Source organism: Oncorhynchus mykiss, chromosome 4 (genome assembly GCF_057628025.1).
Source record: "Oncorhynchus mykiss isolate SJ-2025 chromosome 4, ASM5762802v1, whole genome shotgun sequence".
In the NCBI taxonomy this organism is placed as follows: domain Eukaryota; kingdom Metazoa; phylum Chordata; class Actinopteri; order Salmoniformes; family Salmonidae; genus Oncorhynchus; species Oncorhynchus mykiss.
Window position 1 is genome coordinate 57,888,015 of NC_143025.1, and position 16,767 is coordinate 57,904,781.

At 42.7% G+C, this 16,767-nt stretch overlaps 1 protein-coding gene across 2 annotated transcripts in view; it reads left to right on the forward strand.

Moving 5' to 3' along the window:
* LOC110522027 (serine/threonine-protein phosphatase 2A 56 kDa regulatory subunit alpha isoform) overlaps nt 1-16,767 on the forward strand; it is a 135,230-nt gene that overhangs the window by 114,552 nt on the left and 3,911 nt on the right. For both annotated transcript variants that reach the window (XM_090232370.1, XM_021600089.3), the window contains 6 exons: nt 1,397-1,527; nt 2,883-2,942; nt 3,488-3,596; nt 4,509-4,562; nt 11,931-11,981; nt 12,123-12,242. In XM_090232370.1, coding sequence (XP_090088496.1) covers nt 1,397-1,527; nt 2,883-2,942; nt 3,488-3,596; nt 4,509-4,562; nt 11,931-11,981; nt 12,123-12,242 — 525 coding nt within the window. The remainder of the gene's footprint in view (nt 1-1,396; nt 1,528-2,882; nt 2,943-3,487; nt 3,597-4,508; nt 4,563-11,930; nt 11,982-12,122; nt 12,243-16,767) is intronic.

Below are 16,767 nucleotides of genomic sequence, written 5' to 3' on the forward strand. Positions count from 1 at the left end.
AAATGTATTGAAACAGTGTGCACTACTGAACACGACATTGGATAGGATCGTTCTGTACTGTCTTGTTTTCTTTTGTGCTAAGACGTGTTGACTTGGCACATTAGCACCAATCGTGTAATACAGTAGTCTCTATTCCACTCTACTCTCAGAATGTTTTATAGTTCAACTTCATACTGTGAAACGTGTAGATTGACAATGACTAACTCACAGTAAAGTGTCCCTCTGGGCGCTTTGTGTAAGAGACATGGGGCTCTTCTTGGGTGACCTTGTAGGACAGAACATATATTCGGATGAACACCATCCGCTCAGCTCCTAATGCTGCTGTAACATAACAGACATAGCAAAGGTCAAGTTCAGGACAAACTGCATTAGCCGCTGGGTGAAATCCCACTGGTCTGGTCTTGATTATCAATGATGGTGATTGAATATTGACCCTGGCCTCCTGCATGGCTTAATCATAGCCTGGCATCCCAATAATACTAAGCAGCAGCATCCTTTCATATGGCCTATTTCCTTGTGCTCGCTGATTTAAACAGACTTGATGGAGTCCTGTCGAATCAGTGCAGGGTTACAGTAAGTACATTGCAAAGGAAACCATGAATAGTATTGGGATGAAGCCTCGTAGTATCTTTGTGTCTGCAACAAGGGAGTGTGCTGCGTTTGGTGTCAGGCTGGGGGAGGAAGGCAGGACTGTAATTGTGGCACTTCTCTGCTGGAATGGCGACCCTGTCATTGTGGTGCTGGCAACCCCATAGCAAGACGAAGCCCACATTTTAGGACCCTCCCGAGATCAGAGCTAGCTAGTCTATTCCTCTGAGCTCAGTGGCATATTTCTAAACGGCTTCGCTCCTTTAAAGAGTAACGTTATAGTACTAATGACTCATCATACTGAAGGATGGAAATAGCCTTTTTCTATGCCAAGGGTTTGTATCTATATACAATATGGTGTCTACATGTGCATGTTATAAAAGTGGTCGATGGCTGCAATAAGATATGATTTGATTATGTCCACTCTTTGCTTAAATGACTACTAGCAGGCATATAGTGGATTATATGTGTTGCATTTGATGATAGTTTCAACTAAAGCTTACAACCTCTGTCTTTAAATGATGTTTATTTTATTTTTATACCACCCTCTGTAGGTGTGACTTGGACCTTTGTAAGTTTAGGCTTCTATTTGTTTCTGTTGACAATTTTGGTAACAGAGGACCTTTGCACAGCATCTATAAAATAAAATCTAAGCTAAACACCACTGTCACCATGGAGAGAGACAGAGCCGTCAGAAACAAAACTTTATATTCTAGCTTTGGGAATGACACTGGGAAGGTAGTCTATAAGTTGATGTCCTCTTTTTCTGTCCCTCTCTCTCTCTCTGTCTCCTCTTTGTCCATGGCAGCTCCTGGAACTGTTTGACAGTGAGGACCCCCGGGAGAGGGACTTCCTGAAGACTGTCCTGCATCGGATCTACGGGAAGTTCCTGGGGTTGCGGGCTTTCATCAGGAAGCAGATCAACAACATCTTCTTGCGGTGAGTGAATAGTGAAGTGCCCCTCGTTCACCGGAACAAACAGCAGGGCATCCTTCAAAGACCCACACAGGGATCCTTAAAACTGGGTTCAAATCCCCCGCAGCTCAGCCCATAAAAAGTCCATGGCCGTATTCATTAGGGCCTACGGTAGCAAAACGTTTCACAACGGAATAGAAATGAGCATTTCTCATTGGAAGAGTTCAGGTAGTCCCGCCGTGTTTCAGTCCATTTTCCTCCGCTTGTTGCCTAATGAATACGACCCTTGTGTTTTTCTCCAGTTGGCTCCTTTTACAATGCCACCACTGACCACCACCTCCTTTCAAACTGCAACCACCCGTATGTCTCTGAAAGCCCACACCTGTCAGTTAGTTTCCCCTCTTCTTTCTGTCAATGCCCTGGCTGAGAAGGGGAACTGTGCTGCTGTGAGTGTTTCCTTGGCAGGCTTTCCCAGCCATGCTCTTTCAGACAGAAACAGCAGCAGCGGCTTGGGGACAACTGATAGATGGGAAATTATCAAGACTATCTCTGTCAGACCCCACAGCACATCTTTTGTCAGTGCAGAGGAAATGTCCTTTGGTCATAGGGTCAAAAGTCAAATGGGATTCTCATAATGGATAGTTTCAGACTTTCGAGATGCAGTGCTATGATGACAGTAGAGTCATTATTTTGGATTGCAATGATGTTGAGCCTTTCTAAATCCTTCGGGCTCCACTCCTAACCCCAAACATAATGTCTCATCTCAAGTCACGACCACTAGCAAAACTGTACCTCCATTCACATTACTCAAGTATAGTAAAATAATTAAATAATCAAGAGACACAGAAGCACAGCAGAGATTCCTGTTGCTGTGGTTACAGAGAAACGCTTTACTCCTTGTTGATTGAGGGAGGAGCCCGCTCAACGTTGACCATCTGCCACCAGGATTAAAAATGACACCGGAGGGCATTCAAGTGCTCCATTAGAGCCTCCATGCCCACTGCACAGTCTGACTGGCAGGGCTGTACCAACGGCTTCCAGACAGCCCAAAATGGGTCACTCAAAAATAAAAATCATTGTTTGGGGGTGGGGGGGAGCTCTGTTTGGGCTGTTGGGTCTACTGCTCTGCTTTCTGCAAATGAGGTAGGGGGGGTTAGTTGAGTTAGGAGCACTACAGTGGCTGAGCACATTTCACAGCTTTTACCCGTTGTGATTCGACTCAGTGAGCATCAAAGTCAGCAGAGGGAGCCATTTTAGCCTTCCTAATGCACTGTCTCTCTCTCTCTGCTCCATTGTGTCCCATCAGAACCATACGCTCCTGTAGTCTCTGTGTAGTCATTTGAAGTTTGATTGTGGTTTGTGTTGTCTGATTCTGGTAGGTTCATCTACGAAACCGATCACTTCAATGGAGTGGCCGAGCTCCTGGAGATACTGGGGAGGTGAGTCCAGAGGTTTTTGTGGTGTGATTTCAAGCATGCATCGACAAAATCAATATGCATGTTATCACATGTTATCAAGCATCTTTGACTCTAGCTGCATGTTGCACAAAACTGCAGTAGCACAGCAAGCACATGACATTATATTAGGTGGAACTAGGACATGAAAACTTGTACACTCATGCCATAATATCTCCATTTTACCTGATTTACTCATATCGCTACACTAGAGGTTCCCTTGAGTGCTTCTACAGGCTGCTCTGCTGTTAACATCTTAACACCACAGAATTCTGTGAATCTCAGTTGCACTGCGGACCTCTGTCCTTTTCAACTATTTGAGTTAAGGTCATCTGGGGGCGCTTCCTGTTAAAAGAAAAATGAAGCTTTGTTATTTTGTTCCACAGTGAAATGTCTCCCTGGTTCTACCTATGAATACTCATCTCTCTCTGCCTCTCAGACCACCCACCTTGTGTGTGTGTACAGTCTCTCATGCATGCGTGTTTGCTTCTCAAGGCGATGATTGGAGTGTTGTATTTGTATATCTGCAGCATCATCAATGGCTTTGCACTGCCGTTGAAGGCGGAACACAAGCAGTTCCTGATGAAGGTGCTCATCCCCATGCACACCGGCAAAGGACTGGCCCTGTTCCACGCACAGGTAACCAAACACCTTATACAAGATCAATAAATAACCCATTTTAAGAAATTGCTTTAACTACTCTCTCTCAGTAGACAACCGCTCTTCTGTTTTTAGCACCTATCTAAATCTGAGAAATGTAACTGGCATTATATGGGTTTAAAATGAATTATAGGTCAAATGTTATACAATATTATGACATAGTAATTAGCTTAGCTAGCCGTTTGTTCTGTCAGGTCAGTCTTTTTGAACAGTAGATGATGTAGAAGCCTGTGTATTCATAACTCATGAGCTAAAATGAACTGTGCTCTGAAAAAAGCCTTGGATAACAGTGCCTTCTAGAGGCCGTATTATACACTTGAAAGCTCTGATAGGGTTGTATGCACTGAGTGTACAAAACATTCCATAACATAGACTGCCCAGGGGAAAGCTATGATCCCTTATTGATGTCAATTGTTAAATCCACTTCAATCAGTGTAGATTAAGGGGAGGAGACTGGTTAAAGAATGATTTTTAAGCCTTGAGACATGTATGTGTGCTATTCAGAGGGTGAATGGGCTTTTGAACAGGGTATGGTAAAAGATACCAGGATCACCGGTTTGAGTGTGTCAAGAACTGCATTGCTGCTGGATTTTATACGCTCAACAGTTTCCCGTGTGTATCAAAAATGTTCAACCACCCAAAGGACATCCAGCAAACTTAACATAACTGTGGGAAACATTGGAGTCAACATGAGCCAGCATCCCTGTGGACTGCTTGACACCTTGTAGAGTCCATACCCTGACGAATTGAGGCTGTTCTGAGGGGAAAAGGCTCGACATTAGGAAGGTGTTCCTAATGTTTTATACACTCGGTGTATAGTACACACCTCATTGGAATGTTTCTGTTAACATTAAATACGTAAACTCACTTGCCTGTTCTTTGTCCTTTCAGCTGGCCTACTGTGTTGTCCAGTTCCTGGAGAAGGACCCCACCCTCACTGAGCCGGTACTCTAACTAACTAACTAACTAACATTCCTTACAATCTACTATGGAGACACAAGGTTCCCATAAGAAAAAGTAATATATGGCTCTCTCTCTCTATATATATATATATATATATATATATATATATATATATATATGTGTGTGTGTGTGTGTGTGTGTGTGTGTATATATATATATGTATATATATGTGTGTGTGTGTATATATATATATATATATATATACACACACACACACACACACACACACAAACGTTTGGGATCACTTAGAAATGTCCTTGTTTTTGAAAGAAAAGCACACTTTTTTGTCCATTAAAATAACATCAAATTGATCAGAAATACAGTGCAGACATTGTTAATGTTGTAAATGACTATTTTAGCTGGAAACTGATGATTTTTAATGGAATATCTACATAGGCGTACAGAGGCCCATTATTAGCAACCATCACCCCTGTGTTCCAGTGGCACGTTGTGTTAGCTAATCCAAGTTTATAATTTTAAAAGGCTAATTGATCGTTAGAAAACCCTTTATGTTAACACAGCTGAAAAGTGTAGTTTTGATTAAAGAAGCAATAAAACTGTCCTTCTTTAGACTAGTTGAATATCTGGAGCATCAGCAATTGTGGGTTTGATTACATGCTCAAAATGGCCAGAAACAAATACCTTTCTTCTGAAACTCGTCAGTATATTCTTGTTCTGAGAAATTAAGGCTATTCCATGCGAGAAATTGCCAAGAAACTGAAGATCTCGTACAACGCTGTGTACTAGTCCCTTCACAGAACAGCGCATGTGGGAGGCCCCGGTGCACAACTGAGCAAGAGGACAAGTACATTAGTGGCTAGTTTGAGAAACAGACGCCTCACAAGTCCTCAACTGGCAGCTTCATTAAATAGTACCCACAGAACACCAGTCTCAACGTCAACATTGAAGATGCTGGCCTTTCAAACAGTCCATTTGGGTGAGTTTTTTTTCTCACCTGAGTAGCCTCTTTCACTGCCAAAAATCTAATTAAACCATCTAGTGTTAAGCGAAATAACAGCACAATGTCAAATGCAGGTAGCCAAGTAAAATAATTAGCATCCAATCATGTTAACCGTTACTCTTTCGTGGGAATTCCATTAACTGTCCATATGTAGCCAAACGTAGCTGCTGCTAATGTATCTGTACTGATGGCTCAAAAGCCATGACAGGGAGACATAGTGGAGTGGTAACGCGCATGCAAGCAGTTGCTTCGGACGCCACTTGGGTACACTGCAGCATCCACCGAGAGGCTCTTGCTGCCAAGGGAATGCCTGACAGCTTGAAAGATGTTTTGGACACTACAGTGAAAATGCTTAACTTTGTTAAAGCAAGACCACTGAACTCTCGTGTATTTTCTGCACTGTGCAATGATATGTGCAGTGACCATGTAATGCTTTTACAACATACAGAAGTGCGCTGGTTATCAAGAGGCAAAGTATTGACACGTTTTTTTAAATTGAAAGATAAGCTTAAAGTTTTATTTACTGACCATAATTGTCGCTTGTCTGACTGCTTACATGATGACGAGTTTCTCACATGACTGGTCTATCTGGGTGATGTTTTTTCTTGCCTGAATTAATTGAATATAGGATTACAGGGACTCTCCGCAACTAAACTCAGCAAAAAAAGAAACGTCCTCTCATTGTCAACTGCGTTTATTTTCAGCAAACTTAACGTGTAAATATTTGTATGAACATAAGATTCAACAACTGAGACATAAACTGAACAAGTTCCACAGACATGTGACCAACATAAATTGAATAATGTGTCCCTGAACAAAGGGGGGTCAAAATCAAAAGTAACAGTCTGCATTAAGTACTGCAGTGCATCTCCTCCTCGTGGACTGCACCAGATTTGCTCGTTCTTGCTGTGAGATGTTACCCCACTCTTCCATCAAGGCACCTGCAAGTTCCGGGACATTTCTGGGGGGAATGGCCCTAGCCCTCACCCTCAAATCTAACAGGTCCCAGATGTGCTCAATGGGATTGAGATCCGGGCTCTTCGCTGGCCATGGCAGAACACTGACAGAACGAGCAGTATTGCTGGTGGCATTGTCATGCTGGAGGGTCATGTCGGGATGAGCCTGCGTGAAGGGTACCACATGAGAGAGGATGATGTCTTCCCTGTAACGCACAGCGTTAAGATTGCCTGTAATGACAACAAGCTCAGTCCGATGATGCTGTGACACACCGCCCCAGACCATGACGGACCCTCCACCTCCAAATGGATCCCACTCCAAAGTACAGGCCTCGGTGTAACGCTCATTCCTTCGACGATAAATGCGAATCCGACCATCACCCCTGGTGAGACAAAACCGCGACTCGTCAGTGAAGAGCCCTTTTTGCCCGTCCTGTCTGGTCCTGCGGCGGTGGGTTTGTGCCCATAGGCAACGTTGTTGCCGGTGATGTCTGGTCAGGACCTGTCTTAAAACAGGCTTACAAGCCCTCAGTCAGCCTCTCTCAGCATATTGCAGACAGTCTGAGCACTGATGGAGGGATTGTGCGTTCCTGGTGTAACTAGGGCAGTTGTTGCCATCCTGTACCTGTCCCGCAGGTGTGATGTTCGGATGTACCGATCCTGTACAGGTGTTGTTACACGTGGTCTGCCACTATGAGGATGATCAGTCCTGTCTCCCTGTAGCGATGTCTTAGGCGTCTCATAGTACGAACATTGCAATTTATTGCCCTGGCCACATCTGCAGTCCTCATGCCTCCTTGCAGCATGCCTAAGACACGTTCACGCAGATGAGCAGGGACCCTGGGCATCTTTCTTTTGGTGTTTTTCCAGAGTCCATAGACAGGCCTCTTTAGTGTCCTATGTTTTCATAACTGTTACCTTAATTGCCTACCGTCTGTAAGCTGTTTTTATGGTTCATTGAACAAGCATGGGAAACAGTGTTTAACCTGTTGTGTAGGGGGCAGTATTTTGATGTTTGGATGAAAAACGTATCCAAATGAAACTGCCTATTTCTCAGGCCCAGAATCTAGAATATGTATATCATTGTCAGATTAGGATAGAAAACACTCTAAAGTTTCCAAAACTGTCAAAATATTGTCTGTGAGTATAACATAACTGATATTGCAGGCGAAAACCTGAGGAAAATCCAACCCAGACGTGCTGTTTTTCCTGAAATACTCTCTGTTTCATAGCCTGCCTTCGCTCCATTTAAAGGGATATCAACCAGATTCCTTTTCCTGAAATACTCTCTGTTTCATAGCCTGCCTTCGCTCCATTTAAAGGGATATCAACCAGATTCCTTTTCCTATGTCTTCCCCATGGTGTGAACAGTCTTTAGACATAGTTTCAGGCTTTTATTTTGAAAAATGAGCGAGAAAGATCACATCGCGTCATTGGATGGCTGGGTGCCAGCAGCGTTTTGCATGCGCAACAGCTTGGAGCAGACATTTTCTCTCTCCTATTGAAGAAGCTACAGTCCCGTTTGAAATATTATCGATTATGTATTGTAAAAACAACCTGAGGATTGATTCTAAAAAACTTTTGACATGTTTCTACGAACTTTACGGATACTCATTTGGGCTTTTCGTTTGCCCGGTCTTGCCTGCTCGAGCCTGTGGATTTCTGAACAAAACACGCCAGGTTTTTGGAGGTATTTTGGATATAAAAATAATCTTTATGGAACAAAGAGAACATTTATTGTGTAACTGGGAGTCTCGTGAGTGCAAACATCCGAAAATCATCAAAGGTAAGCGATTCATTTTATTGCTTTTCTGACTTTCGTGACCAATCTACTTGGCTGCTAGCTATTTGTAATATTTTGTCTACTGAGAGAGATGTCCTGACATAAACACTTGGTATGCTTTCACCGAAAAGCTTTTTTGAAATCTGACACGCCAGGTGGATTAACAACAAGCTAAACTGTGTTTTGCTATATTGACTAATGATTTCATGAAGATTAAATATTTTTAGTAATTTAATTTGAATTTGGTGCTCTGCAATTCAGCGGATGTTGACGAAAATGATCCCGGTAACGGGATGGGTGCATCAAGAAGTTAAACCCTTTACAATGAAGATCTGTGAAGTTATTTGGATTATTGTGTATTATCTTTGAAAGACAGGGTCCTGAAAAAGGGACGTTTCTTTTTTTGCGAAATTGAGGCTATGATTAAGAAGTTGGAGCTCTTCTCTGTCTGCAATAACAAGGACAACACACGGGTCTTTCCATCATTGTATGATTTTTTTTGTGTACAAGAAAACTCAAGTTTACGGACAATGTGAAATGTGATATAGCGAAGCACTTGAGTGAGTTGGGTGTGCGGTTACGTTATCCCTTTCATGTCATGCCTCCAGTCCACTTACCGATATCTAAACAAGAGAGCCTCATCGAAAGTGCAACAAGCGGTTCTGTGAAAATAGTAATTTAATCAGAAGCCACTGCCAGATTTCTGAATTGGGATGCGATCAGAGTATTCTGCCTTGGCAAATCGCGCTGTTAAGACACCGATGCCCTTTGCAACCACTTACCTATATGAGAGTGGATTCTTGGCCCTCACGAGCATGAAAACTAAATACAGGCACAGACTGTGTGTGGAAAATGATTTAAGACCGACTCTCTCCAATACAACCCAACATTTCAGAATTATGTGCGTCCTTTCAAGCACACCCTTCTTGTTAACCTGTGGTGAGTTATTCACAATTTTTTTATGTAAGATGGTTAAATAAAGAGCAACATTATTGATTATTATTATATTATTATTTGTGCCCGGTCCGATAAGAGCTCTTTTTCACTTCTCACAAGCCGGGTTGTGACAAAAACTCACACTCCGGAGGTGGCTCCAGCGACCTGTTCGGTGGCTACAAGGAAGAAGCAGCTGCGTCGAGACAGGCCCACAAGATGGCATCCAACCATTTCGCCCCACCAGAGCCCCAGGGTGTCATCAGGCAAACCAACCCCCCAGGACCTGAGCCCTAGGACCATGCCTCAGGACTACCTGGGCTGGTGACTCCTTGCTGTTCCCAGTCCACTTGGTCGTGCTGCTGCTCCAGTTTCAACTGTTCTGCCTGCGGCTATGGAGCCCTGACCTGTTCACCAGATGTGCTACCTTGTCCCGGACCTGCTGTTTTCGACTCTCTACCACACCTGCTGTCTCTAGCTCTGAATGATCGGCTACGAAAAGCCAACTGACATTTACTCCTGAGGTGCTGGCCTGTTTCATCCTCTACAACCACTGTGATTATTATTATTTGACCCTGCTAGTCATCAATGAATGTTTGAACATCTTGGCCATGTACTGTTGTAATCTCCACCCGGCACAGCCAGAAGAGGACTGGCCACCCCTCAGAGCCTGGTTCCTCTCTAGGTTTCTTCCTAGGTTCCTGCCTTTTTAGGGAGTTTTTCCTAGCCACTGTGCTTTTTAGCTGGGTTTCTGTATAGCACTTTGTGACATCGGCTGATGTAAAATGGGCTTTATAAATGCATTTGATTGATTGATGATTGATAATAAATCTATCCTATAGTGTGTGTGTGGCAGGCTTACAATGATGGCAAAAAACAACATTTGAGATTGCGCTGACCCAGTACGCAGCTGGAGGTTGAATGTTTGAAGGGGTACGGGACTATTAAAAAGTTTGGGAACCACTGGTCTACGCCATCTCGATCTAATCTCAAAATGAGATGGCAAGTATCATCTACAGTAGATACAAGAAACAACAAAGTAGTCATAAGGTTGCACAGAATGCAATTAGAAAATAATGAATCCCTCTCTACCAGTGAGTGTTGCTTTTAAATCTATTGTTTTTAAATACATGCCATGTAAAAAATAAATAAATAAAAAACTTTTCTGAAATACATGTCAAAGCAATAAATGCTTTGAACAAAAATAAAAATAAATCTGAGTAAATTTTGCATGATGAAAATGCATATCCATATTATTATTTTTTTCTATGGGGGTGTGAGATTTATGTTAGACTATATCGTCATCTATTTTAAAATGTATGTCACGTTTATAAACTACGTGGCAGTAGAATGGCCCGTACTGGAAAAACTCAGGGACTTTCAACTTGGCACCGTCATAGGATGCCACCTTTCCAACAAGTCAGTTTGTCAAATGTCTGCCCTGCTAGAGCTGCCCCGGTCAACTGTAAGTGTTATTGTGGAGTGGAAACGTCTAGGAGCAACAACGGCTCAGCCGCGAAGTGGTAGGGCACACAAGTTCACAGAACGGGACCGTCGAGTGCTGAAGCATGTAGCGAGTAAAACTCATTTGTCCTCGGTTGCAACACTCACTACCGAGTTCCAAACTGGAAGCGACGTCGGCACAAGAACTGTTCGTTGAAAGTGTCATGGAGTGAGTTTCCATGGCTGAGCAGCCATACAGAAGCCTAAGATCACCATGCGCTAGCCAAGCGTTGGCTAGAATAGTGTAAATCTCGAATCCATTGTACTCTGGAGCAGTGGAAACACGTTCTCTGAAATGAAGAATCATGCTTCACCATCTGACAGTCTGAGAACAAATCTGGGTTTGGTGGATGCAAGGAGATAGCTACCTGCCCCAATGCATAGTGCCAACTGTAAAGTTTGGTGGAAGAAGAATAATGCTCTGGGGCTGTTTTTCATGGTTTGGGCTAGGCCACTTAGTTCCAGTGAAGGGAAATATTAACGCTACAGCAATACAAAAAACAAAAAAAAATAGACGATTCTGTGCTTCCAACTTTGTGGCAACAGTTTGGGGAAGGCCCTTTCCTGTTTCAGCATGACAATGCCCCGTGCACAAAGCAAGATGCATACAGAAATGATTTGATCTGTGTGAAAGAACTTGACTGGTCTGCACATAGTTCTGACCTCAACCCCATCGAACACCTATAAGATGAATTGCAACACTGACTGCGAGCCAGGCCTAATTGCCCAACATCAGTACCCGGCCTCACCAATGCAATTTTGGCTGAATGGATTTAAGTCCCCGCAGCAATTTTACAACATCTAGTGGAAAGCCTTCCCAGAATAATGGGGGCTGTTATAGCAGCAAAGGGTGGACCAACTCCATATTAATGACCATGATTTTGGAATTAAATGTTCGATGTGCAGGTGTCCACATACTGGAGTGTATATGGGTTTTAAATATATGGTCAATGCCATATATTACTTTTCCATATTGGGTTGTGGATGTCAGCTCTCCTGTAAAGCTGTAGGAATGTGTCTGTTTCCTATAGGGAACAAACAGTGCTAGCTTCCTTTTTTTTTTCAAAATCATGAATTACTCATATTGTACCAAGGTAGATAGCATGTAGCGCTATCGTCCTATGCACATTACCGTTGTTGTTTTTGGACTAAAGACAGACAGAAAAAATGAAAGGCTCTTCCTTGGAACTAAATGTCATCTGTTCAATCCTCAGGTGATTCGGGGGCTGTTGAAGTTTTGGCCCAAAACCTGTAGCCAGAAGGAGGTATGTCTGTCTGGCTGTTTCGGTCTGTTTCTCTGTTATGACTGCCAGATTACACTGCAGACTGGAACAGATACTTGTAAAAAAAAAAGTGTACCGGCATCTCTTGAACATCTGTGTCTTGTTGTTTCTCACCTACCCTAGGTGATGTACCTAGGGGAAATCGAGGAGATCCTGGATGTCATTGAGCCCACCCAGTTCAAGAAGATCCAAGAGCCCCTGTTCAAGCAGATCTCCAGATGTGTGGCCAACCCCCACTTCCAGGTACAGTCTTGACTTCCAACTTACTTTTAGCTCCTAGTGGAAAGGAAGTTGGCAAAGGGCCTCAATAGAAAAGTATCTCCAGCAAACCCTTATCATTTTAAAAGGCTATTTGATCATTAGAAAACCCTTTTGCAAGTATGTTAGCACAGCTGAAAACTGTTTTGCTGATTAAAGAAGCAATAAAACTGGCCTTCTTTAGACTAGTTGAGTATCTGGAGCATCAGCATTTGTGGGTTTGATTACAGGCACAAAATATCCAGAAACAATGCACTTTCTTCTGAAACTCGTCAGTATATTGTTGTTCTGAGAAATGAATGCTATTCCATGCGAGAAATTACCAAGAAACTGAAGATCTCATACAACGCTGTGTACTAGTCCCTTCACAGAACAGTGCAAACTGGCTTTAACCAGAATAGAAAGAGGAGTGGGAGGCCCCGGAGCCCAACTGAGCAAGAGGACAAGTACATCAGAGTGTCTTGTTTGAGAAACAGATGCCTTACAAGTCCTCAACTGGCAGCTTCATTAAATAGTACCTGCAAAACACCAGTCTCAACGTCAACAGTGAAGAGGCGACTTCGGTTTGCTGGCCTTCTAGGCAGAGTTCCTCTGTCCAGTGTCTGTGTACTTTTGCCCATCTTAATCTTTTCTTTTTATTGGCCAGTCTGGGATATGGCTTTTTCTTTGCAACTCTGCCTAGAAGGTCAGCAAACCGGAGTTGACTTTGAGACTGGTGTTTTGCGGGTACTGTTTAATGAAGCTGCCAGTTGAGGACTTGTAAGGCATCTGTTTCTCAAACTAGACACTGTATTTCTGATCTATTTGATGTTATTTTAATGGATAATATTTTTCAATGTTGCTTTTCTTTCAATAACAAGGACATTTCTAAGTGACCCCACACTTTTGAACGGTAGGGTACCTACAGTGCATTCGGAAAGTATTCAGACCCCTTGACTTTTTCCACATTTTGTTACGATACAGCCTTGTTATAAAATTGATTAAATTAGATTTTTTCCCTCATCAATCTACGCTAGGGATGCACGATATATCGGTGAACATATCGGAATCGGACGATATTAGCTAAAAATGCCAACATCGGTATTGGCCAATGTCTAGTTTAGGCCGATGTGCAAAACCAACCTGACGTGCATACCTATGTAACGTAGGTATATGACGCCACGTAAAAGTTTTGCGCTACACGTGCAACACAGCATTCCTAACCTTCCCCGCAATGTCGAGCAGTCATTTGAAAGACTAAGAAAAATTTCAGCGAGACAACTCAAAAGATAAAATCCATTAAAGCCACGATAATGGATTTCATTGCACTTGACAATCAACTGTTCTCTGTCATGGGTGATGTTGGCTTTCGCCAACTGGTTGAGCACCGGTACACACTACCAAGTGCACTATTTTTCAGATGTTTCCCTACCGGAGTTTCACAGTAAAGGCGTCACTGCTATTAGCTTCACGTCATACATACTATGGAACACTGTTTGGGTCTTTGTGTTTCAAAAAATATACAGTAGCACTGTCAAAGCTGTACAAAAAAAGTCTGCAAACACCGGCCACGAACGATGTTTACAATACCGCGTTGGTAATAAAGCATCATTTGTTTGACCACAACTTCTGGGGTAGCTAGCTTTAGCTTGGGACCCAGCTAGCACCAATACAACCAGCCTGATAACAATGACCAGTAGAAACTGCAGTCATTTTCATCATTCTTAGCAATGATTTAGGAATCCTTGTAAGTATTAGCTAGGTTGCCACTTGTTGTTTGCCTATTGAAATTGAACTTCAGTTCATGAAAATAAATAGCTAGCCAGCTACTTAACCCTGTTTCCCAAAGCTAACGTTATAAGCAGCCAGCTATCTTCATCTGGCTAGTGAGGTTCGACCGGACCGGTTGTGTGTTGTGAAGCTAGTCACAATAAAGATTAGGCACAATAGTGGAAATTGCGGTTTGCCTTCAAAATTAAAATATGTCATTGACAGTGATGCAAAATAATGCCATACTTTTATATAGAAGGCTAACTGCAAATTCCACTATCCACTAGCTTCACATAGATGGGTCCGACCACCATTAATCAAATAAGAACTGTCTTATATATTAGGGTGGTTTTAGATGATGACATCTAGATTATGTCGTTTTGCTATGTTTTTGGGGAAGAACATCCATGAGCTCGTTTGTTTTTTTGTTATGACCAGCACTATAGGTGCGCGAGACAACTTTACCAGCATCATAGCATACGTATCGATGAATCGTTGTGACATGAAATATGAGGGATGGTCTAATCAATGTGTAATAGCTACGTAAAAAATGTATGAACGTGTTAAATTGTTACGTGACGTGCAGTCAATTTCAGGTCCTGATTGGTCAACGAGCTTATTTGACAGTTCAAATAGTGTTATTTGACAGTTCAAATAGTGTTATTTGACAGTTCAAATAGTGTTATTTGACACGCAAAGACCCAAACGCCGTTCCTTAGCAAAGACCCAAACGGCATTCCATAGAAATCCTGGTTGAGAATGAAACTACTGAACAAATGAGCAACTAAACAGAAGAGCAAGTAAGTGAAAGAAGTAAGTTTTGATTATGTTTTACTGGTAATGGGAACATACGTAAATGCCAACAAAATAACTTTTTGGTGTGTGTGTAACCTTTATTTAACTAGGCAAGTCAGTTAAGGACAAATTCTTATTTACAATAACGGCCTACTCTGGCCAAACCCAGACGACGCTGGGCCAATTGTGCACCGCCCCATGGGACTCCCAATCACGGCCGGATGTGATGCAGCCTGGATTCGAACCAAGGACTGTAGGGACTCCTCTTGCACTGAGATGCAGTGCTTTAGACCGCTGCGTCCGTGTGTGTGTGTGTGTGTGTTAACTATTTAACTGTACTAGAATGCTTAAACGGCCGCAATTTTTTCTATATATCGGGTGTTTTGGCAAGGAAAATATTGGATAACGGTATCGGCCAAAAATGTCATATCGGTGCATCACTAATCTACACACACTATCCCATAATGACACCATTTTTTTCTGATTTATAAAAAAACATGTCAAATGATCACATTTACATAAATATTCAAACCCTTTACTGAGTACTTTATGGGGTATTGTGTGTAGATTGATGAGGAAAATGTTTTATTTAATACATTTTAGAGTAATGCTGTAACGTACAAAATGTGGAAAAAGTCAAGGGGTCTGAATACTTTCCGTATTATATTCCGGACTCTGGTCCGGAAGCTAATTTCCTTCAATTCTATTCATTTTACCATAGGTTTTTGTACGGTGTGTTTAAATACTGTATTCTCAACATAGCTCATTCTAATATTTCGACTACATTGCATTTTAATTACTATTTATACATGCCACATATTTATTTATATTCTAGATTCTTGACATACAGTAGCTCACTAATATATATATATATACTGCTATACGTATTATTCTTAGTATATCTTGTGTTTATTTATTTATTTTATTTATCTGTTATTTTACCAGGTAAGTTGACTGAGAACACGTTCTCATTTACAGCAACGACCTGGGGAATAGTTACAGGGGAGAGGAGGGGGATGAATGAGCCAATTGTAAACTGGGTATTCTTAGGTGACCGTGATGGTTTGAGGGCCAGATTGGGAATTTAGCCAGGACACCGGGGTTAACATCCCTACTCGTACGATAAGTGCCATGGGATCTTTAATGACCTCAGAGTCAGGACACCCGTTTAACGTCCCAGCCGAAAGACGGCACCCTACACAGGGCAGTGTTCCCAATCACTGTCCTGGGGCATTAGGATATTTTTTAGACCAGAGGAAAGAGTGCCTCCTACTGGCCCTCCAACACCACTTCCAGCAGCATCTGGTCTCCCATCCAGGGACTGACCAGGACCAACCCTGCTTAGCTTCAGAAGCAAACCAGCAGTGGTATGCAGGGTGGTATGCTGCTGGTGTAAATTAATCCGGTGTACACTCAGTGGCCAGTTTATTAGGTACACCCATCTAGTACCAGGTTGGACCCCCCCCTTTGCTTCCAGAACAGCCAGACAGTTGCTCAATTGGTATCAAGGGATCTAACATCTGCCAGGAAAACACTCCCTACACCACCGCCACCATCCTGTACCGTTGACACCAGGCAGGATGCCATGAAATCCTGACTGCCATTAGCATGATGCAACTGGGATTTGTCGGACCAGGCTATGTTTTTCCAGTCATCAATTGTCCAGTGTTGGTTATCGCATGCCCACCGGAGCCCCTTCTTCTGTTTAGCTGATAGGAGGGGAACCTGGTGTGGTTATCTGTTGCAATAGCCAATCCGTGACAATGACCGACGAGTTGTGCGTTTCGAAATGCCATTCTGCATACCGCTGTTGTACTGTGCCGTTATTTTCCTATTTGTAGCCCGCCTGTTAGCTTGTACGATTCTTGCCAATCTCCTTCGACCTCTCATCAACGAGCTGTTTTCGCCCACAGGATGTTTTTAGTTTGTCGCACCATTCTCTGTAAACCCTAGACACTGTCGTGCG